This window comes from Dipodomys spectabilis, unplaced genomic scaffold (genome assembly GCF_019054845.1).
Source record: "Dipodomys spectabilis isolate Male_0828 unplaced genomic scaffold, ASM1905484v1 ptg000112l, whole genome shotgun sequence".
Lineage (NCBI taxonomy): Eukaryota > Metazoa > Chordata > Mammalia > Rodentia > Heteromyidae > Dipodomys > Dipodomys spectabilis.
Window position 1 is genome coordinate 159,237 of NW_024870789.1, and position 22,516 is coordinate 181,752.

At 44.7% G+C, this 22,516-nt stretch overlaps 1 protein-coding gene across 1 annotated transcript in view; it reads left to right on the forward strand.

The window, feature by feature from the left end:
• The first annotated feature begins 285 nt into the window (after window positions 1-285).
• Window positions 286-22,516, forward strand: part of LOC122114845 (spermatogenesis-associated protein 31A6-like) — a 40,554-nt gene continuing 18,323 nt past the window's right edge. The window contains 5 exon segments of the mRNA XM_042688107.1: window positions 286-539; window positions 14,378-14,666; window positions 16,077-16,134; window positions 16,924-16,999; window positions 17,119-20,407. Of these exon segments, the coding sequence (XP_042544041.1) occupies window positions 286-539; window positions 14,378-14,666; window positions 16,077-16,134; window positions 16,924-16,999; window positions 17,119-20,407 (3,966 nt within the window).

Here is a 22,516-nt window from a genome sequence, read left to right on the forward strand (position 1 = left end):
TCTCTTTCTGTCTCTGTCTCTCTCTCTCACACACACACACACGATTCCATTGGTTATACTTTGAATTATGTAATATTACCATGGTACTAGAACAATAGTTATTCATTGTTAATATAGTAGAATCAGAAGTTTTATTGAGAGGATTGTATAGATAAATATTTGTAATTCTGCAAGTAGTAGATCAGATTTTATTTCATATTTATTTATGTATTATGTACGTATGTGTTTTTAGGTCCCTAGAAGGCAATCAGAAGTATACAGATTCCTGGACAGCACTATCAAGAGATGGGGAATTCCCTAGGAATCGAATGGCCATTAACTTTAACTCGTCATCTAAACCGATTAATTCATCATCTCAACCGTTCGTCTGAACAAGTTTTTAAGCTGGAAACAACTATAGACAAAGAAGAGTGTATGATCTGCTTGGAAGACCTTGTCTTTGGGGACATTGTCCGACAGTTGCCATGCCAGCATGTCTTTCATTCAGAATGCATAGAAAAGTGGCTAGTGATATCCCGCACCTGCCCCTGCTGCAGGAGGTACGCTGCTCGAACTTGATGGATACCAAGACAAACAATGATATTGGTAGCTTTGACCTTTATCATCTAGTACAAGGAGCCAGCCTGAAGAATTCTGAACAGTTTTTGAAACATTCCTCAGTGAAAATGGGGATTGGGATACAGCAAGTGACATTAAAAAAAAAACAAAACTTACAAAGCAAGTAAGATGATATGTTATGTCTGGCAATGCTTGGGATTGAAGTCAAGGCCTTATGCTTTTCAGACAAATCTTGTACCACTCTTGGTCCCTGGCCCCAGGATTTTTCCTTATGTTTAGTTTTTTAGATAGGGTCTCAAGCTTTTACTGGGATAACCTTGGACACAGATGTACTTACACTACCTCCTGAGTACCTGGGACTGAAGACACATGTCACCACAACTGACCCAGTAAGATGACAATCCATCCACCCATGATTCATAACTATAATTGCATTGAGGTCTTGTGGGTGTTCCAGCACATAGGGGTTGGCTAACGTGTACCAACAACGCTGTGATATTCCATCTTTTTCTGCTTCTGTGGTGCTGAGGAATCGAACCCCGGGTCCCATGAATGCAAGGCAAGCAATCTACCACTGTGCCACCTTCCCAACTCCCTGAAGAAATCTTTGTCTCACAACTCTCTGAGTCCCTGTGGCTACTGGTACCCTGTGACTATGTTTGCCCTGTGATATCTGCCCCATGGTCTTCTGTCTTCAGACTCTTCCTCTGCCTTCCACTTAGGAGCATTTGTGATTTCATTAAGAGTCCACTTAGAGCTGGACACCAATGGTTCATAATTGTAATCTTAGCAACTCAGAAGGCTGATATTTGAGGATTATGGTTCAGAGCCATCCCTAGCAGGAAAGTCTGTGAGACTCTTATCTCTAATTAATCACAGAAAAATCCAGAAGTAGAGCTGTGGCTCAAGTGGTAGAACACTAGCCATGAGCAGAAAAGGTGCACAGGGCAAGTCCAGAGTCTAAGTCCAGAGTTCAAGCCCCAGGACTGGCAAAAGAAAGAGAAGAGAGATCCACTAAGAGATGGATGCCAGTAGCTCCTGCTTGTGCAATCCTGTCTACTTAGTAGGTTGAAATCTGAGATTGAAGTTTGAAGCCAGCCGAGGCAGTAAAGTCCATGAGATTCTTATTTCCAATTAATCCCCCAAAACCTGGAAATGGAGGTAGAGCAAGTGGTAGAACACCAGACTTGAGAACAAAGCTAAAAGAGTGTCTAAGCTTTGAGTTTTAGTTCTAGTACTGGCACTAAAAATTAATAAAGGAGCTCACTTGGATAATCTAGGCTAATCTCTCCTTCTCAAGATTCTTAATCTAATCACTGCAGCAAAATACCCCTTTCCTAAGATACAGGCTTCAGATCAGGAATTGCTATAGGATAGCACAGAGCTCCCTCCATTGTTGTTATTATTGTTTTTCTGTTGTTCTGGGGCCTGAACTTTGGGCCTGGGCGCTGTCCCTCAGCTCTTCAGCTCATGGCTAGCACTCTACCATTTGAGCCACAGCCCCACTTCCACCTTTTTTTTTTTTTTTGCTTATGAGGTGCTGAGGAATCAAACCCAGGGCCTCATGCATGCGAGGCAAGCACTCTACCACTAATCTACCTTCTCAGTCCCCTCTATGGTTTTTTATCCCTAAGCCTTGTTTTCTTTCTGACACTCCTGCTTCAAGTTCCCAATCACAGTTTATCTTTGCTAAAGAGAAACAGCAAAGAGTATTCCAGGAACTGATTTCTGGCCTTTGAAATTTCCTTTGGTTCCCCACTCTGACCTTTTTTTTGTTGTTTTGTTTTTGTGGTTACAGCCATATAATGCTCTAAGCTGGGGCCACATACTCTTATGCACCAGCTGTAAATAGTCAAGCTTACACAGAAATCCAGTATCATCCAAATCAGCATGCGATTAAAGCCAAGCCAATAGCGTGAATTTCTTATTCTAAACAAAGCAAAAGGAAGGAGCGATACCCAGTCTGTGCCAGTCTCCAAGGCCAATTTAGTTAAAGTCTCTTTTAGAGTCCGATTCATTCTTTCTACCTGCCCTGAATTCTGGGGTCTATAAGCAGAGTGCAATTTCCAATCTGTCCCCAGTGCCGCGGCTATTCCGACTTACTTTTGAAATGAAGGCCAGTCCATTGTCCGACCCGATGGTGGATGGGAAGCCATACCTGGGTAGAATTTCTTCCAGGATCTTCTTAGCCACGACTTTCGCCGTCTCATGCTTTGTTGGGTAGGCTTCAACCCATCCTGAAAAAGTGTCTACAAAAACTAGCAAATATTTATATCCAAATTTTCCAGTTTTAATTTCTGTGAAGTCTACTTCCCAATATTCACTTGGCCTATCTCCACGGAGGCGAGCTCCCTTTGTAACCGGTTGATTGGGGGCATTGGTGAGCTGACAGGCTTTACAATTTTTAACAGTGTCCTCAATGAGTTGATTTCCTTGCCTAATTTTTACTTCTGAGTGTCAGAGCAAGTCCTGCATTCTTCAGGTTCCCATGTGAGAGACCCAATTGATTCTCTTAAGAATCCCCTTGCCCAATCTTTGTGGCAAGATAAGTTTCCCCTCACCAGTTTACCATCAGTCTTTGTTTCTTTCTCTGTCCGGGGGTTTATAGGCCATGGGAATTTTCTTTATCCACTCCAAGTCTTCTTGGGAGTGCTGAGGCTCAGGAGGCAAATCTTGTTGCCCTGGGTCTACTAGAGTCAGTACTTCCGCTCTGGGCTGGAGGGCCGCCTCCTTAGCTGCCTGATCGGCCAAGTTATTTCGTTTGGTTATAGAATCAGTTCCCTTTTGATGGCCAGGGCAGTGCATAATGACAATATTTGCTGGTTCCCTTATGGCGTGGATGAGGCTTAAAATTCCCTCAGCTGTCAGCAGCGCCCTCTCTTGGTAAATGGCTCCATGCACAGTCGCAAAAGCATACCAACTGTCCGTGTGAGTGTTTAGTCTCTTCCCTTTTCCCATTTGTAGGGCTTTTGTTAGTGCCACTAGTTCTGCTCTTTGTGCAGACGTTCCCTGGGGGAGTGCTTCTGCCTATGCTATCTCAGTGTCCGTGGAGACTGCTGCACCCATGTACCTTTTTCCATCTCGAATGAAACTGCTGCCTTCTGGGAACCAGGTATACGCAGCATGCGATAGTTGCGAGTCCATCAAGTATGGCCTCTTTTCCTCAGCCCAATCTCTCTTTTCACGCTCAATTTCATGTTCTCTGTCCTTCCTTTCCTGTCTTTGCTCCTCTGTCTCTCTCTTACTGTAAACCTTTTCGGCCAAGGCTACTAAATCCCTAATAGACTTTTCACCAAATCTGTCCAGAGCTTGCAACTTTTGCTTTATGTCTGATACAGCTTGATTTATATAGGCAAACATAATCATCTGAGCCGACTCCTGGGTCTCAAGATCATACAGAGCATATTGACTAAAAGCTTCCATGAGCCGCTCAAGATATGCTGCCGGACTTTCACTTCCTCCCTGTCTTATATCATAAACCTTGGCCATAGTAGTAGGTTGTGATCTGCCACCTTGAGACCTGCCAAACAGAGCCTGGTGGTATACAAGGAGTAGCTCCCTACCTTCAACCGTATTGTAGTTCCATGTTGGTCGGATCTCAGGAAAATGCGCAGCGATCAGGGCAGGCTCCCTGATGGGAGCTCCTGTGGGGCCAGGGATATGTTTCCAGGCCACCTCTCAGATATGGTCTCTCTCTTCGGTGGTAAAAAGGACCTGTACAAGCTGACTGCAATCATCCCAAGTGGGCTGATGAGTAAAGAGAATAGTTTCAAGCAAACGAATTAAATCCTGGGGTTGCTCAGAAAAGGGAGCATTTTGGGTGCGCCAAGTGTATAAATCACTAGTAGAAAATGGCCAATTTTGGAGTTGCTGTTGACCATACACATCCACAGTACCTATGGTGCTTAAGGGAAAAACAGCTGCATAAGATGGGGGGTTGATCCCACAGCGGCGGCCAGTGACTGGCCCCTCAGAAACTTTAAGGGCAGGTGCTGAGGGTTCTATAGCTCCCTCCTCCTCTTGATCATTCTCAGGTTCTGCAAAAGGAACCTGGGAAGGGGAGTATGGGGGAGGAAACATTTCTTCTTCCAAGTTATCTCCCTGAAAAACCAGGGGGGTACCTTTTCTTTTCCTCTTAAGGGGCTAAATGGAGTGGTGCCCATGGTTTCCAGTCCCGTCAGTCCTTCAGTCCAAAAAACAATAAACAGTACAAACAAAACATGCGCAGGCCTGACAATTATGAAATAAAGCTTACAAAGTGGAGATCTCCCGAATTGGTCCGCTACTCCTGTCATGGGACATCCATGCCCCACAGCAGAAGGAGCAGACCCACAGTGGGAGAGTTGGGCCTCAGTTAACACCGAACCCACCCTCACCCCACAATTCACACGGGCGAGGTTCCAAGGATCCTTCTGCCCCTCCGCGCCCCCCCTCACACGGCAGGGTTCCAAGGACCCCAACCCACATGGCGGGGATCCAAGGACCCCGGCCCCCACGGTGGGGTTCCAAGGACCCCCGCCCCACATGAGGATCTGGGACGTCTCCCACTTTCTCCAGGGCTGTCGTGCAAGCGCGTCCAATTCGACAACTCTTTACGAATCGGAGCAGCCATCCTCACAAGGGAAAACAAATGTAAAAGAGACAAATGACAGGACAAGACAAATTAACAAAGACAGCGCTATTTTACCTTTGGAGTCTGAGGTCTGGGGGGGGGGGTCTTTGGGAGGTATCCCGGATGAGCCCCCACTTATATGTTATGCCAGGGTTGCAGGACCCCCCACAAGAAGACCACTGAGAGTCAGACTCTACAGCTGTTTTATTTAAATGGGCTGTAGCTCGGGCCTTGTCCTACACTCCGACACAGTGGAGCCTAGGAGGAGATCCCCGAGCTATAGATTTGCAGGTCTTATATAGGCACACAATCAACCAGGTGTTTTGATTACCACCACGTGTTGCTTTGCTAGACAGAAACAAGCAACACGTGGTGGTCACTGCCTCAAACTTTAACCTTTCAAGTGCTCAATGCATTCAATTGTTTAATCTACTAAAGTTTTATTTGCTCAATAGGAAAAGCAATGTATATAGTAAAGTTAAATTGGCATGAGTGGGTTAATATATCTTCAAAGAGTGATCCTGTAGCTCCCTTCACATAGTTAGGATGGACAGGAATCCATATTTTTAATGATACATTTCTGGCTTCCTCCGACTGAGGTACTGGGACTCGGACATCTCCCCATCACAAACCATGGCTCCTACACATCAAAGAGGCATCATGTGCTACCTTGGTTACGTTACCCAGCTGTTCTGAAACTGCCTCATGTCTTTCTTTATTTTAGTTTTGGTGATATTTTCCTTATGATCATCTCACTTGACCAGTCACATGGTATTTTTTTTTTAATTGTAAAGATACTATACAGAGGGTTACAGTTACATGAGTGAGGTAATGAGTACACTTCCTATTGAACATTGTTACCCCCTCCATTGTTTTCCCCCTACTATCCCTTCCCTCCCTACCTTCCCCGAGGTTCTTTTTTTTTTTTTTTTGATTGTGATTAAGTGATTACATAATTTCCCGAATTTCACAGTATTGTGGAATAATGATGCTCATTTAAAGTCACAAGTTCATTCTAACTTTCCTGGAGCAAATTGTCTATCACAGTCTATAACATATAATGCTGTTCACATGTTATACACCATACATAGTCACATGGTATTTTAAAAATAAATATTTTAAAACTAAAAAGGATGAAATAATTGGAAATACTCTATGACTTCCAATATTTCTTTTCTGACTGAGTTTTCCTCATCAGCTCTTATTGTCATTCAGTATAGGGAAAAAATACCAAAACAAAATAAACACAAACTTATCAGGAAGAAGAAAGCTAACAAGTGATAACATGATGGGTCCTTTCCTTAAATTTCAGTATAAGTAGTTTTGCAGCTATATGGAAAATAGCTAAGAATACAAAGTCTTTGGAAGACACCAGAGTGGATTGACAATAGCAGACTCACCATCTCTCCTATGTAGACTAGCAAATCCAGGGCCTTGGCTGCTGGACATCTCTGAGCTGCTGCTGAAGGATGCCCGGGGGCAAGGCAGAGGTCAGTGGAGCATCAGACTTGTCTGAAGAACAACAAAAAAAACATCATCATCCCTCACAGGCTACAGACACTGAGAAAAGTGTTCCTAATCTCTACTTTCTCACCTCCCTACATGTTGAGGTAACAGGTAGAAAAATGCTTGAAATTGTAGCAAACATCAGTTTTGTATGAGATATGCTAGTAACTGCTAACTACAGGCTCTCGTTGATTATTAAACCTGATTTGTAGCATTTGCTGTTTCCCATGGTAGAAGTATTTCAAATTTGACCAGAATTTCACCTATCCATGGGCTGTTATTGACCCACAGGTTTGAAAATAACACAGAGTTTCACACATCATTTGCATTTCTCCATGCAAATAGAAGATATGTAAATAGCCATTGTGCTTAAAGCATAGATATCATGAAATCAACACTTAGTGGACAGTTGTGAGAATTTACTTCCATTTTGCTTAACTAAAAGTTTATATAATTTTATTTTGAAAAACAACTGGTTTGTAAAAGTAATGATTGGTTCATAGTAGGAACTAAAATTATTGATTATTGAATAGAGAAATAAGTATTTCTTTCAAGATCAGGAATCAAAACTTATGTTAAACATTGAACTGAAAAATCTTACCCGTATATAGAAGAAAATAAGTAAGAACAGGAAATAAACTGTCAACATTTCCAGATATTTTGATTATGTAGTAGAAAATCTAAAAATAATTGTTCAGCTATTACCTTAATATACAAGAACTCAGTATACTTCTAAACATTATCTGTACTTTGAAAATATGAGAGAATATCAAATGACTATAAAATGACAAAAACCTAACAAAAATTTACAAAATGCTATGACATTTATATTGTGATAAAACTATATTTAATTTTTTTTAAGTTTCATAGCTGGGTGCCAGTGGATCTCGCTGGTAATCCTAGCCTCTCAGGAGACTGAGATCTGAAGATCACAGTTCACAGCAAGCCCACAGAGAAAAAGTCCATGAGACTCTTATCTCTAATTAATCACCTTCCAAAGAAATGGAAGGGCTGCTGTGGTTCAAAATGGTAGAGTGCTAAGCTTGAGCAAAAAAGCTCAGGGACAGCACAGCATCCAGGCCGTGAGTTCAAGACCCATCACACACACACACACACACACACACACACACACACACTTATGCTTCATAAATGCAGACTACAGGAATCACAGACATACTCCATATTGGGTTCTAGATTTCCCTAAAACTAACTAAAGATTCATTAGAAGCACAGTCCAGAGCCAATGAGGATTCTTCCTACATGTTCAAACAGCCCTACAAGGCTCAGGGGTTAGAAACAAGTGGCACAATTATTCCTAGGACCTCTAAAGAGTGAGAAAATCCTTTGATGCATGGTTTAATATAACAAACAAATTTATTTACACTATTTACACCAGAAAGGGGTCCTGCGACTAAGTTGTCCTGGGCTAGATACCCAGAACCAAGAGCAGCCTCGACCATGAAGCCACCAAGTCTCCAGTAGGCAGCCCCGATCTTTATTAGTTGGTCTGCAAACCACAAATTAGTCGGCTGTTCTGCAAACCTCAAACCCCAGACCTCCAAAGCTGCAAAGCTCCGAAGGGGAAGGCTTTTCCTTTTCTTCCCTTCCTCCTTCTCGGCAGCCTCTCTGCTCTCCACAGGCCTGCCCCGCCTGCGCAGGAGGCGCCTCTCCACAGGCCGCTCCAGAGAAAGGTCCCAGACGGCCCCTCGAGGAGGCCCCGAATGACCTCTGGAGGCCGTCCCGGATGGCTGTGGAGGCTGGCCTGCCTCCTCAGGCCTGCCCTGCGCTACTCGGCAGGCTGTCCCTGCTGTCGCCTCTCTTCACTCAGTGTCTCCCCTCTCCCTTGTTCTACTTCTTCCTTGCTCTCTCTCCCCCACCCTCCTCAGGACTCTCCTCAGGACTCTCCACAGGACTCTCCTCAGGACTCACCTCAGGACTCTCCTCAGGACTCTCCTCAGGACTCTCCTCAGGATTCCCCTCAGGACTCTCCACAGGACCCTCCTCAGGACTCTCCTCAGGATTCCCCTCAGGACTCTTGGTCTCTCCCCTACTCTCCCCTTCTCGGTCTTCCCTCAGGACTCCTAACAGGCAGCCCATGTGTAGGCTGCGCCCCTCCCCTTTCAGCGGCTTTCCCCGCCCCTTCGGCGGCATGGCACGCCCCTCGTGTGGTACGCCCCCCGGGGCGGTGCCAGCTTCTCGATGTCCCGCCCCCTCCGGTGGCCGGCTGTGCAGCAGTGAGGCTCACCTCTTGATTCCCGCCCCCTTCAGCCGGCCGGAGCCACGCTGATTACCGGGCCCCACTTATTATCCCATCCCAGCTACATTCAACAACCCACCACACCCTACTTTCTGATAGGACCCATAATTTCTGCATGGTCTGTCAAGATTGGGTCTTTTTGTGAAATAAATAACAGAGACTAGGCAAAGCAGCAGTGTCTGCTTTTAAACACAGGCTTGAAGGAGACTTTGAGAGCCCACTGCCCCAAAGCCCTGAGTCCTGTGGCTGTACTTGCCTAGGCCTCCCAGGTCCCCTGGGTAGGACTGTCAGATCCTGTCATTAATCAGAGAACCCTGTCAGGTAATTTCAAAACCAATATAAAACACCTAGGCCATGTTACAAACTTACAGTCTCCTCCCTATGTACACATATATTTCCACTCATGAAATTGTGATTTGCAAAATGTAATCTGCTTTGGGCTCTACTAAGCCAGAATATTGAGGATACAGTGGGTGGGTATATGTGCTGTCAAGGGAGAAGGCTGTGTACAGAGGAAGGAAATGTATGGATTCACATCAGAAGCACAGGGCAATGGATGGACTTCTAGGGAGGTCACTGGGGTCACTCAGTGATGTCACAGGGGCAGACTTAACCTGCAGTTTTTTTTAGGAAGTCTGTCTGTGAGAGGTTCTGGGACAGTACCACACAGCCTGATGCCACATCAGTGGCAGTGACCTCACAGTTTCAAAACAGAAGTCATGTTATTCTAAACCTAAACGTTTCTCAATTCTGTAGGTTTCTACTAAATTCTCAGATTCGATGGTGAAATTGTTTAAATGGCCACAAAACAATATATTATTCAATTTCTTTAATCCAGAGGATTATTTCCATTCTATAGAATCTGGAAAGCCACTTCCCTTGCTGTTGCTTCACAATTCCATTGAATTTTCAGTCAAAACAATAAACTACGTGGATCTCATGAAAACTATTGCTATTTACTAATACTTTAGTGTGGCCAAAGATTGCTTTGGATATGTTTTGCAAATATTTTCTCCTTGCAGGGCATTTTAAAAAGTAATAAAAGAATGTGACCACAAAAGGCAGACATGTGGTATGGGTCTTAGCTTCTCTTTGGAGTGCTGTGAACCAGAACACCAGGTAGAGATCTCATGAACAGAGGACCTGGGAGCTGGTTTGTGAAACACCCCCTCCTTACCAGGGCCAGGCAGTGAGCTATGCAAGAATCTTCCTCAGGTGAGAAGTACCCTCAGCATCTGGGGTGAAAGCATAGCACATCTTGGGGGACAGGAGACACCCACTAGCCAGGATATGTGGCAGTTGCAGGTTCTGCAAAGTGTTGCTCCCTCTCCCTACAGATGCCTGAGCAGCCACTTCTGACCTTCACAGAGGCTGCAAAGAGCCAAAACTCCATAGGAGAACACACAGGGGAAGTAGCAAGCATTTCAGGAAGGCACAATCCAAGGGGAAGAGCCAGAGATAAGAAGGGTTCCACAAGCTAGAGAGAAGTCTGGGGAAGAAATAACAGGATAAAACTCAAGGCATGGAGCTGCCAGGAGACCTTCAGATTCCAACAGTGCCGCCTAACATCACTGTCTATGCACATGTGACTCCCACCCCAGTACAGCTGTGTGCTCCACATGGAGACTAGCATGGTTTAACAAATCAACAGTCATAGACATGAGACAATGAATAGATGGCCAGAGGAGGTATGTCCTCAAAGAGAATAAGAAACACAGGTGTCCAGGCCACATTGATCTGACAAAGACAGCAGGATAATTCCAACTAATGGAAATTAAGTGACATTGAAAGAAGTTACACTTTTACATTTTTTAAAAGGGTGGGAGTTAAATTTGCTAATAACCAGTGGATCTTAATAGCTAAAAATCAGAGAAATTATTTATAGAGATATAACTGTATAAAGTTGAGCCATGTCAATATACTGTAGGAAGATGTTTTTATTTTTTTTTTCCTTTGGGGGCTTGAACTCAGAGCCTCATGCTCATGTTTTTTTCCACTCAAGTCTGGTGCTCTACTATTTAAGCCATACCTTTGGGCATTTTTTTGCTGGTCAACTGGAGATAAGAGTCACAAGGACTTTCCTGCCTGGCCTGGCTTCCAACCATGATCTCAGACCCCAGAGTAGCTAGGATTACAGGTGTAAGTCACTAGTGCCCAGCAGAAAGAGCTTCTGATTTCATACCAGCTTTCTGGCTCATATTTCTATTTTATAACTATAGTACCTAACTAATGGTAATATACAGACAGTAGAGATACCAATAGCAATGCACTTCCCAAAGTTACTGTTTAGTTTTCTGTCCAAGGTCAAGGACCAGGGTCATTTTTCTATTTTATACTTTAGGTCATTATTTCAGACAAATTACATTGAGAAATTAGTATGATCCAGGTGTTATTTATACATACTAATTTAATCTTCATCAGAATTCTATCTGGTAGGGTACCACATTGTTTTCTTTTTTGAGTACAAGCATTTGAGCTCAGGGCTTCATACTTGCTAGGCAAGTGGATCTATGGCTTACACCACATTTCCAAATCTCACCACATCTACCTGTGTAAAGACAAGGAAACAGAGACACAGAGGTAATGTAAGTTACTAGAAACCCCACAAGCTGGAATGAAGTTCTAGAACCAGAATTCCTAACTCAGAGGCTCTGCTTGTAAGTACACCACTCCATTGACAATCAACAAGTACGGGTCATTGATTATGTTGGGGCATCATCAAAGAATATTACTATAGTCATTGTTGTCATAACTAGGTATTTTCATACACCAGGCTTCCCTCCTTCCTGTAGAGGAAAGGACACAAGGGACTTTCTTGAAATTCCTCAGGAAAGAAAGATCCCTTGATGGAGATACTATTTGAATGAAACATTCTGTAACTTTTTTTTAATTGTAAGAATGCAGTCCTGTTAATTTACTTGCTCTGTTTAGCTATAATTTCATGTGCCAGTGCAGAAGTGAGAAATGAACATTACCACACAGAAAACTCCAGAATCAGCAGTACAGCAAATCAGAACACACAGCACAGACACTGTTAGTAGAGCTGGGATCCAGATAGGCTTTTTATCCTTTAAGAAAGCCTACAAACACAGAAATGGAGAGCCAAAGCATGAGCAAATGCTGCAAGGTACTCGCTGGACACTATGTAGAAAATGAACTATAGAACTGTGGGTGGGGATGGGAGGGAAAAACTAGGACAGAGAGAGAGAAGGGATGACATTGACCAAAAAGGAACGTTCCTTTTACCTGACGTGTCACCATAAGCACTCTACATATCACCTCAATAATACAGTAAAAATTTTTAAAGTCAAATCATTAATCTCAGTTTTAAAAAGAATTTAAGAAAGAAAGTCTCAGATAGTGGTGCTTCCCTTTACCTGTCTGTTCTCTGGGCCTGAGGAGGCTGTGCCCACCTGGCAGCCCTGCACCTCTCTGGTCTGCTTACTGGGTGGAGTGCCAACTCCATACAGCTAAGATGTTAATACAGGACCAAGCCACCTGGACCAGGGCCAGTGATTTCTTTTTGTAACAAAGTTCCTGAAAGATTTATCCACACCAAAACACCAGTGACGACACTGGCCTGATCTTCCTGTCCAGCAATCCCATCCTAATCTCTCTCCGTTCTCAACATGCTCTTGCTAACCTTACCACAATGAGAGCTTTCTTGGGGACTGCAAGACACCTGGGCTCCCAGAGTCAAACGTACTTTCATCTTTTGGACTTAGGAGGGCAAATCAACTATAAACCACCTCGTGCTAGCTTCATTTTCCGAAGCAGGCCAGCCATTGTGTTCATAAAAGTTTATAGTAATGCAATGGCATTTTCTCAGTTTCTGATACAGTTTTAAACGATTTTCTGCACTCACGAATGTATCCCGCCACTCCTGGGTTCCAGGTCTGCATAGAAAGAATCACCAGCATCCTGAACAGGGCGGTAGGGCCGTGTCCGCGTCTGAGCGCTCCTCCGCTGGCCATCACTCCAGTCCTCCGCTTGGTGCTAACGCCTCCTTGCTGCTCTCTTCTCTTGTGTGTTTCAAGTAGGCAGAGCTCCCCAAAATAAGCTTTACATTCACTAGGATAGCTGTTACAAAGTAAGCAGAAGCAAGTGGAGCTGTGGCTCAAGTGTCAAACTGTTAGCCGTCAGCAAAAAGCTTAGGAAGAGGGCTTCCACCCTAGGTTCAAGCCCAAGATCAGCACACATGAAAAACCAAATAAAACAGAAATTTGATGTTGGTAGAAACTAGAAGAACATGGAACTCTAGTTTCTTATTAATTTTTTATTTAGGTTGTTTTGTTTGGCAATAGTATGATTTGAACTCAGGACCATATTGGGCAGAGCCTCACCTTCTTTTTGGCTTTTGAGTTATTTTTCAGATCTTTTTTCAGTTATCATTGTGATAGTTTTCCTCAGAGCAGCTTTGGACTTCAGTCCTCTACTTCTGTCTCCTGCTTAGCTGGGATTACAGATGAGAGACACCAAGTCATCATAGGTCATTATTCCATTTCAGCAGGAAGCATCTAGACATCGACAATAATTCTTTGAAAGAAATTGGTGGGTAAAATTGAGAGTGAGGAAAATGTAAAAGGATCCAACATCTAAATAAGTTCACATGTGAGGATTTAGCTCATGACTTAACCAGGATGCTTCCAGTTTCTTGAGTTTTTCAAAGGCAGCATTTTTCTCTTCTCACTCTATTGCCCCACCCACCTACCAACTTGCCATTCCCTAGAAGAGGAAATTCAGGATGATTTTCATACTTTCAGTCAAGGTCACCACACTCCTCTCCTTATCTTGCTTTCCAAGGTATTGAAGGAACATTTAGGATGATGACTACATCTCTGGAGACTGCTGGTTAACACATTTGGAAATAAGCAGGCCTAAGAACACCATTAGGCCGGACCTTCATGCCTCAGCACTTAAATCCATCAGGAAGTCCATGCTCCTGGACCTGTCCATAAAAGCCTCCTTCTTCCCCTACCTACAAGGACTGCTTTTCTTTCTCAGACAATAGCTCAAGTAGGTCTCATTTTGCCTTCAAATTAATAAACCTTTATTTCCTTTACTCTAAGACACTAATCTCACTGACATTGAATTGACATTGAATTCAGGGAACTGAATTTCCAGTAACACGGGAGAGTTGGGAATTGTAGACAGGGGTCATCTTGAGACTAAAAAGCAAAGTGAACAACACAAATTCCAGAGTAAACTCTAAATTTTCAAAAACTGTTAACGATATGGACTGTAAGTAGTGATCTCCAAAGAAACAGGTAATATCTGAATTCAAGGGGAAAGGCACAGGAAATGGATGGAAGTATGCCTCTGACAGGTTGAGCAGGTGAATTTGGAGGTAGGAATCTAGAGGGCCCAAGACTGAAGGACTTGCTGTGCTAGTGGCGGGAGGAGGGCTTTGTGACACATCACTCCTCCCCCTTGTGACTTACTAGAAAACCAGGCTTTTGTGATGTAGGCCTTCATTTACTATATATTGCCAAAGAAACTCCCAGAGCTCAGTTGCTCAAGAGCAATAGTGCGATTCAGATGATGGAGAATCTTCTCTTATCACTGAAAAGCGTTGCTATACCATGGCTGAGCCCTGAACTCGCCACCTTTGCAATGGATATGATCCTTGCCATTGTGGGTGGCGTGGGGCTCTACCTCCTGCTACTGCTACTCCCCTGCTTCAAGGAAAATCCATCCTCACCAACACCTGAGAGAAAGAACAAACTGATGAAGGTAAGATCCCTAAGGACAGACCACCCAAAAATAGGTATCTATATCTATATATCTATACACAGACATTGGAATTTTACTTATCAGTTAGAGTGATATTGTAACATCTGTAAAGAAATGGAAGACTTGGGAAAATTAAGTGAATTAAGTCAGTCCCAGAGAGACAAAAGATCCATGTTTTCCTTTATATGTGGAAGCTAGATTTAGCTTATATACTCACAAATGTGGTGGGTGTTATGTATGTGTACACAAATGTATTGACTGAGAGCTTGTTTGGAGGTTCTAGCAGGGGAGCACAGCTACTCGTATACCCTTGACCGAAGACCCGGTCTCTGTCGGGAATGGTCGTCCTCTTCGACCAAGTGCGCAGCTTTGGGAGGGATGCACATGGAGTGGTGAGGGAGGAAGGGGACACCCGCCTAGCCAGCCATATCAGCTGAAACCATGGTGATCAATGTCGCAGCCAGATCGCCCTTACATCCATGTATTGACTGAGATATGGTAGAGTCAAAGGAGATCTCAATGTGGAATTCATTAGAAAGCCAAAAATCCAAGTTCAGTAAAATAAAAAAAAAAAAAAAACAGGAAATGAGTACTTGACAGGGTGGGGAGGGGGTCAAAGGGAAAGGGGTTAGTCAAGGGAGAAAAGAATTCAATGTTATAATCTGACAGTAAGAAGGGAAAGGGGTGAGTGGGAGACAAAAGGGAGACACTGTGGTACAGATTAAGAGTGATCAAGGTACATGATATTCACAAACTGCCTTGTGAAATGGCAACTCCTGTGTACAACTACTTAATGATAATTTTTTAAATGGTTCTTTTGTTTACTGATGTTTTCACTTCTCCAAAACAAGTAACAAGGCTTCTTGAGGGAAAATTTTAGGCACTATCAGCACAGGGCACAATGTCAGTAACATAAGGTAGTATTCTGAGCTCACAGAACAGCTGTGTGGTGTGCAGCAAGTACCAGGGTTAATTCAAACCCTGAAGCTCAGCAACCAAGGACTGAGGTCCTCAGAGCTGAGGACTTGAACACTCAATCCCATGTCACAGCAGGTGCCTGAAAACCGCACTCTCCCCAGTGTTAGGCTGATTAGCGGACTGTTCAAAGCCCATGTCAACCTCCCATCAGAGGCTAAGGTCACCTTTGTACTCAGGAAGGAAAAGCCAACCTGGAAGCTGAGAGGCACCTGGAAATCAGAGTCTTGGTCCTGAGAACAGAAAAAGCACTGAGGTGATCTTTGTTTATCTCATATAAGAAAAACAAATAATTAGCAGCCACAGTAACTGTGAAGAAAGGAAATGCAGGGACACAGGTGAAGACACCATTTTATCCAGAAACACCAAATATCTCAACTTGTCTAGGCAAAGGAAGAGTAAAGAGGTCTAAGTCACGTTTTTCTCATCTCTCAGTATCCTGTGGAGAAAAGAGGCCAGATCAAGTGCAAGAAGAAACGTGCTGCTCTGAAAGGTAGGCTCCGCACTTTCTCCTAAGGTCTGTCAGCAAGAGCCAGGCCACCAAGTATTTCAGTGTGTAAAACCTTAGGAGGAGAGTCCTGGGAAAGACACCAGAACTGGAGACACTTCTCAGGTTCTCTGCGTGGAATGAAGCTGCGACATGCATCATAACAAATGGGAGGGGCTGAGAGGCTGTGAGGTCACACTGATGATGTGCAGGTGTGTCACACGGGGAGGGGTTGAGAGGCTGTGAGGTCACACTGATGATGTGGATGTGTGTCACACAGGGGGAGGGGCTGAGAGGCTGTGAGGTAGCACTGATGATGTGGAGGTGTGTCACACAGGGGGAGGGGCTGAGAGGCTGAGAGGTAACACTGACTTGATGAGGAGCTGTGAACTTCAAGTCCACATGTGGCCCAATTCAATTCCCTAAAAACTGTATTAGCAATGAGATGTCCTTTCTCCGGGTCCCCCAAGAGGTTGTGCAGGTTATGGAGGTTTGCAGAGCAGGTGGTCCCTTGTAAATAAAGAAGCACTACCCCTCTATATGCCCTCTTAGCACTGGTAGCCATCTTGCGGCCATGAATACAGATCTGGGATCCAATGTGATCTTCCATGTTCTTAGAGAGATGTTTCCTTCAGCCTCCTGTAGGTTCCAGAGGCCCTGCCTTATCTGCCCTAACCACCATCTGTTTCTAGCTTGCAGAGAGATTCGGGAAGAGCTTGAGGAGATGCATGACTTAGCTTCCTTTCTGAGTAGGTAAGGTTTCCACATGTCCCTGTGCCTGCATTTCTACCCCAGGGAATGGAATTGTCTTGGGGTTGAGAGAGACTTCAGGTTGGCCTGGGATGTGGCTGAAGCCACAGGATGTAGAAAAGTAAGGGCTGTGTAAATGTCAGGGTGTGGTACTGTGGGTGCCCTGGACAGCAGGTAAATACCCTTGCCCATACTGGGCCTGTCTGTTGCTGAATGAAGTTTGTCTCCTGTCTCCTACAGCGCCCTAGGGAAACTCGATGACACTGGAAGCTTTCAGCGTTTCTTAAAAGGAGATGCCTTAGGTGAAGTTTTCAACTCAGAATCTGCTACAGCCCTCCCGTCAGCGAGGGACTCTGAGGAGGACACTTTCTCCAGCACTGTGTCCCTGAAGGCTTCCCCATCTCCTTCACCCCAGGGCTTGCAGCCTCTGGCCTCTACCTTGTCACCAGTCCACACGGGTTCCTCAGTTTCTGTTGAGTCACACTCATCCCAGAGTGTGTCTCAGCCTCCGGAGCCGTCGATTGCTCTAGGAGAAGGATCTTTTCCCTGTTCTCATTTTCCTCCACCTGTGGCCTGCACTCCACCCAGGCACGACTCACACTTGGGTCTTCCCCCATGTGACATCAGGGAAGTCCCACCAGAAACCACCCCACAGAGCTCTCCAACCAACAGCTCTCGGGTGCCTTCTCCTATCCCAGCCCTCAACTCTGATCTCCTGGATTTTCCAGACAGAGTGAATAGTAAGAGAGCAAAGCTGAAATCAGCTTGTCAGGAAAAAGAACACCCTCTGGATTCTCGGGGGAACATGATGAAGTCACTAGGCAGTGCACAAGACACTGCCATCCCTCAGCCCCTCTGGAACACCGAGGGAAAACCACAGCAGCTTCCTGATTCTCAGGAGCTGTTTTTCCCCATGGTCTTGCAGAAATGCTGCCAACTGTTCTGGGGCCTTCCCTTCCTGCACAGCGAGTCCCTGGTGGCTCCTGTCCAAATGTCTAGTCATCCACTAGACTTACCCTTTGTTTTATTCAATAGTTTCTTGCACTTAGTGCCGGTACAAGTCCAAGCTAAAGTACTTCCACCGTACTTTCTACAGCAGCCCTTACTGCACCATTTGGTCAAATCACAACCCTTCACTCCAACCGTATCCTGGCCTCAGCCTTCCGCAGTGGCTGAGATCCAGGCCTATGCCCATGGCATGTTCTCTACACCAAACTTATCCTGTCCATCACCTCCAGTGAGGTCCTGTACTATCCCACCTGTTATTCAACAGCTAGAACATCATCTCGAGAAGAAACACCTGGAATGTCGTAGAATTTTATCTTCTGTGGTTGAAGAGTCTCACAAAACCTTTAGTCAAGATCAGGGCCCCTGTAACCAGAGAGGCTTTAGCAACCAATCCAGTGATTTGATAAGCCTTGAGATAAGGAAAAAGCTGGAACATCACTTCCAACAGAGAGTCCTACAGCACCTATGTAAAACAAATGACAAGATCCAGCTGTCCCCTAAGAATTTCACAGGGACAGGGCAGACAGACCACAAATATGAGTCTTTACAGAACTCTACATCCATAGATTATTGCTACCGCAATATTCAGAAAACAACCTCAGAATGCCCAGTATCCCAGGGATGGGAGAACTCTAGAAATGATCGTCAACACTCTGTGAGCAGAGTAGTGAGAGCTCTAGACAGGGATGCAGAAAGCTGCTCAGTGGATTTTATAAAGGCCAAAACACAGAGCAAAATAGAAAGTGACTTGATGAGACCAAGTAGTGACTCAGGATATTTTTCCCCAACTCATTCAAATAAGAACTGTCTAGGAGCAACCTCAATAGCCCATCTCATCACTAAATGGGAGCAGATCAGCAGGGACAAGGTCCCTATGCATGTTAATCATTCCCGGGGCATGAAAGGTCATGCCTTGGCCCCCCTTGAAAACTCCAACTCTAGCAAGAACACTGGCAGAGAACTTCCCTTGGAGAATAGGGAAACCTGCAAGAGCTCCTCCCAGGAGGTTTCTCACATTGATGCTGCCACTCGACAGCTGCTAGATGTGCATATCAAGAAACTTTGGGTAAAGCACCAGTGGGGCTTGTGCCTAAAGGTTCTCAAACCTATAAAATTCCTTACTCTGAAAAAGGCTCCCCGTGTACCAACTTCACAGGGAGCTTCACCCTACATGGCCTGTAGTAACATCAAGGCCTATCATACAGTGAAGGAGGGTGCATGCCAGAGAGAAGCCCTTCCCAAAGAAAAGAGCAAAAAGAGAGAAAAAAGTGAAGGCCATGCCTTACAACCTTCTCAACCACTTTCACCACCTGAAACCCCAAGGGGAATACAGTATAATCATATCCGTGGTCCCTTGGACGCGTCTCCTACTGGAGAGGAAGGTAGACTGCTTTCTGAGACTCAATCTTGTATCCTAGTAGGACGAAACTGGCACCATAACATTGTGCCAGGATCAGAGGAAAGCAGTTTAGAATTAACTAAAAGCCCAGAAATGGGCATGTTTGCAAAACATGAGAAAGAAAACCTCTGCCACAGTGTAACCATCCGAGAGGTCTTTGTTCCACCCAAATCTGTGTACACAGATCATGTCAGGGAAATGGCAGAGGATGAAGAGGAACAGCCCACTATCGATTTCAATAACTTGAACCTCAGAAATTTAGAACTGAGGACCACTGAAACACCATTACCCTCCAGAATTTCAATTTCCAACTACCCACTTGATTCATGCCTTAAAGATCACCCAGGGTCATCCAGTACAAGCGAAAGCACCCCTTTTGATGATATCCTGCAGGACTGCAATGCTGACCCATTCCTGCAAGGTGGTGCCCCCGAGATGCTGATTGCTGACGACATGTTTGCTTCTCAGAGCTCTCTAACTAGCTCAGAGAACCTTTCTGGAAGCAGCACATCCACTTTCTATGAGCGACGCTCTCCCTTGCCAAAAGGAGAGCAAATCACAAAGCAAGAACCTAAGACATCTAAACTCCAGCAGCCATGGTACAGCAAAATGTTTCATGGGCATAATGAGACACAGAGCTGTGAGAGGCTCAAAGCTCCAACACAGAAGGCAAAGCCAGCAGGAATGAGGCCCTCACAAGGCTGGAAGCTGAACTCTCCTGCCCAGGTCAGGAAAATAAGAACTGTGAAGAACTCCAGCCTACCTGTGTCAGAGAAAGCACAGCATCCCCCAGAGAGTGAGTTCGGAAACCGAATAAAGAAGTTTTTAATGTATATTTTTCTTACAAAAGAGAGCCAGGCAGACTTATTGCCAAATTCAAAAATCCAGTCAGCCAATAGCAAAAACCAAGACTTAACGACAAGCAGAATCCAAGACAGTGGAGGGCCTGAAGCCCAGACACTCAAGAATACCATTGGAAAAATCCTAGAAGAAGAAATTCATCTTGGGCATTCTGCCTACAACAAAACTTTCCACAAAGAATTTCAAGCCCTCACAGATAGACATTCCCACTCCCACATGGCTCCTCCTTACCAAGAAGGCGGCCAAATGAAGACCAGCAGGGTCTCATTTCCCCAAACCAGCCCCACTGGCCATAGCCGTCCTCTCAATGACAGAAGTCTCTCAAACCATAACAACGCTGGGACAGACTTGCTTCCCAGAAAGCCTGTGTCTCTACTCAGCCATGCCTGCCACCATAGGCCATGGGAGACAAATGTCCCAGGGCAGCATATCCATTGCCCAGGGCAGTGTCCTCAGGGTGGGTTAGGCAGTCATGCATATTATGCTTATCATGTACTTCCTTGTGAGGCTCATTTTTGTGAGGACTAACTCCAGTCCATGCAAAGCAAATCTGCTTTTTGTGAATGAGTACAATCTCTGTCTCCCCCTCAAATACATATTGCTTAATACAGTCTTTGTGTGTCATGAGATGTATTGGCTTCTCTTTGTGCCTTCGGCTGGGGTAGGGATGGACAGTTTGTGGTCTTCCTCAAAGAAGCTTCTAGAAGTGATAGGCACATGACATGCCATTGAAGACTCACCCTCGATCCCTCATTTCACCTATCGTGTCCATTTAATCACTACAAAAACTTCACAAAGCCTTTTGGGGTTGTCAGGATGAGGAAGCCTGAGAAGACAGCTTACTAGGATGTTCTTCAAATTAATGACCTTGGTTTGGTTGGAACATCATCTGTTGTACTTGTGGGCTATTCACCTAGGACAGAATGTTGACTAGCAAAGCCTATGTTTGTCTTATATCTGCCATTAACACTTCTCTGGGAATCTTCACAGAAGCTGTCTCAGCCACTGGATGCTAGGGGTCTGCAGGGAAGGCAATGATGCCATTCATGGCTAGTGATCCTTGGCGCTGTTGGGTCACTGGTTTGAGTTGAATTCCAGAAAGCATAGAAGCAGCTCCACCTCTTTTCCAGAATGTTGGCAGTTGACTAATGACTTATTGAGAATTTTTCGAGTTAGTTGCTAAAGCTTTTCGTTGTTGAGTTTGTTGGAATATAGAATCCTAATCAGGGATGGAGAATAGTGTAGTTGGTTTGGGAGAAAGTATGGGACATGGGTCTTGTCCTGATCTGAGCCACTTTGGGGGGGGGGCAAGATTTTGTCTAAATTCAGTTTAATTCACCATAACTAAAAGCTCTACCTGGATAGTCTCTATTATTGGTGGTGGTGGATGTGGGGCTTGTACTCTGGGTCTGGGCAATGTCCCTGAGCTTTATTTGCGCTAAGTTAGCATTCTACCACTTTGAGCAAGAGCACCACTTTCAATTTTGTGAGTCTTTTTGAGACTGCCTGGGCTGCCTTTGAACAGTGATCCTTAGATCTCAAGCTTGGGAGTCAGTTAGTTTGCAGGCAGGACCCCCAGGTGCCCAGCAATGTACCTGCATAATGTTTAAATCTCTATCAGCTGGAAGCTGAACTGGGAATGTGTTACAGGAAACAAGGCAGTCTACACCAGAAACTGCACAGAGAGCCTAGGCCCAGTACAGGTAGGTACATTTCTGCAACACTTGGTTTACACATAAATCCACATACCATTTTGAATTAAGCAGTGACAGTACAAATTCTGATGATCCCTGCTGACCTACCCAAAAAGAGGATATGTTTAGTAGGGTCTGGATATAGGCATAAGCTTATAATCCCAGGAAAAATGTATAGCTGGTGTTGAAAACGTCAGACCATCCCTTTCTGAAGGTTGGTGACAAAACTCAGATTGTGTTTTTTTTGTTTATTTGTTTTGTCCATGGGGCTTGAACTCTGGGCCTGGGCACTGTCCCTGAGCTCTTCAGCTGTGCTCTACCTCTTGAGTCAAAGCGCCACTTCTGGTTTTCTAGTGGTTTATTGGAGATAAGAGTCTCACAGACTTTTCTGCTGGGTCTGGCTTTGAACCATGATCCTCAGATCTCAGCCTCCTGAGTAGCTAGGATTACAGGCGTGAGCCACTGGTGCCTGGCTTTTTTTTTTTTTTAACATGGACCATCTGATGCTGGGAAGGAATGTGAGAGGATCTGAGCAGAGGATGTTCCCCTTCCATCACATGACTCCACATCGACATCAGTCCAAGCTTGTTCTGTTGTGTTGTATCTCCTTCCAAAAGCTACTATCATTTCAGACAAGCTTTGATATTCAATCAGTTATATCAATATTGAAGAGCCC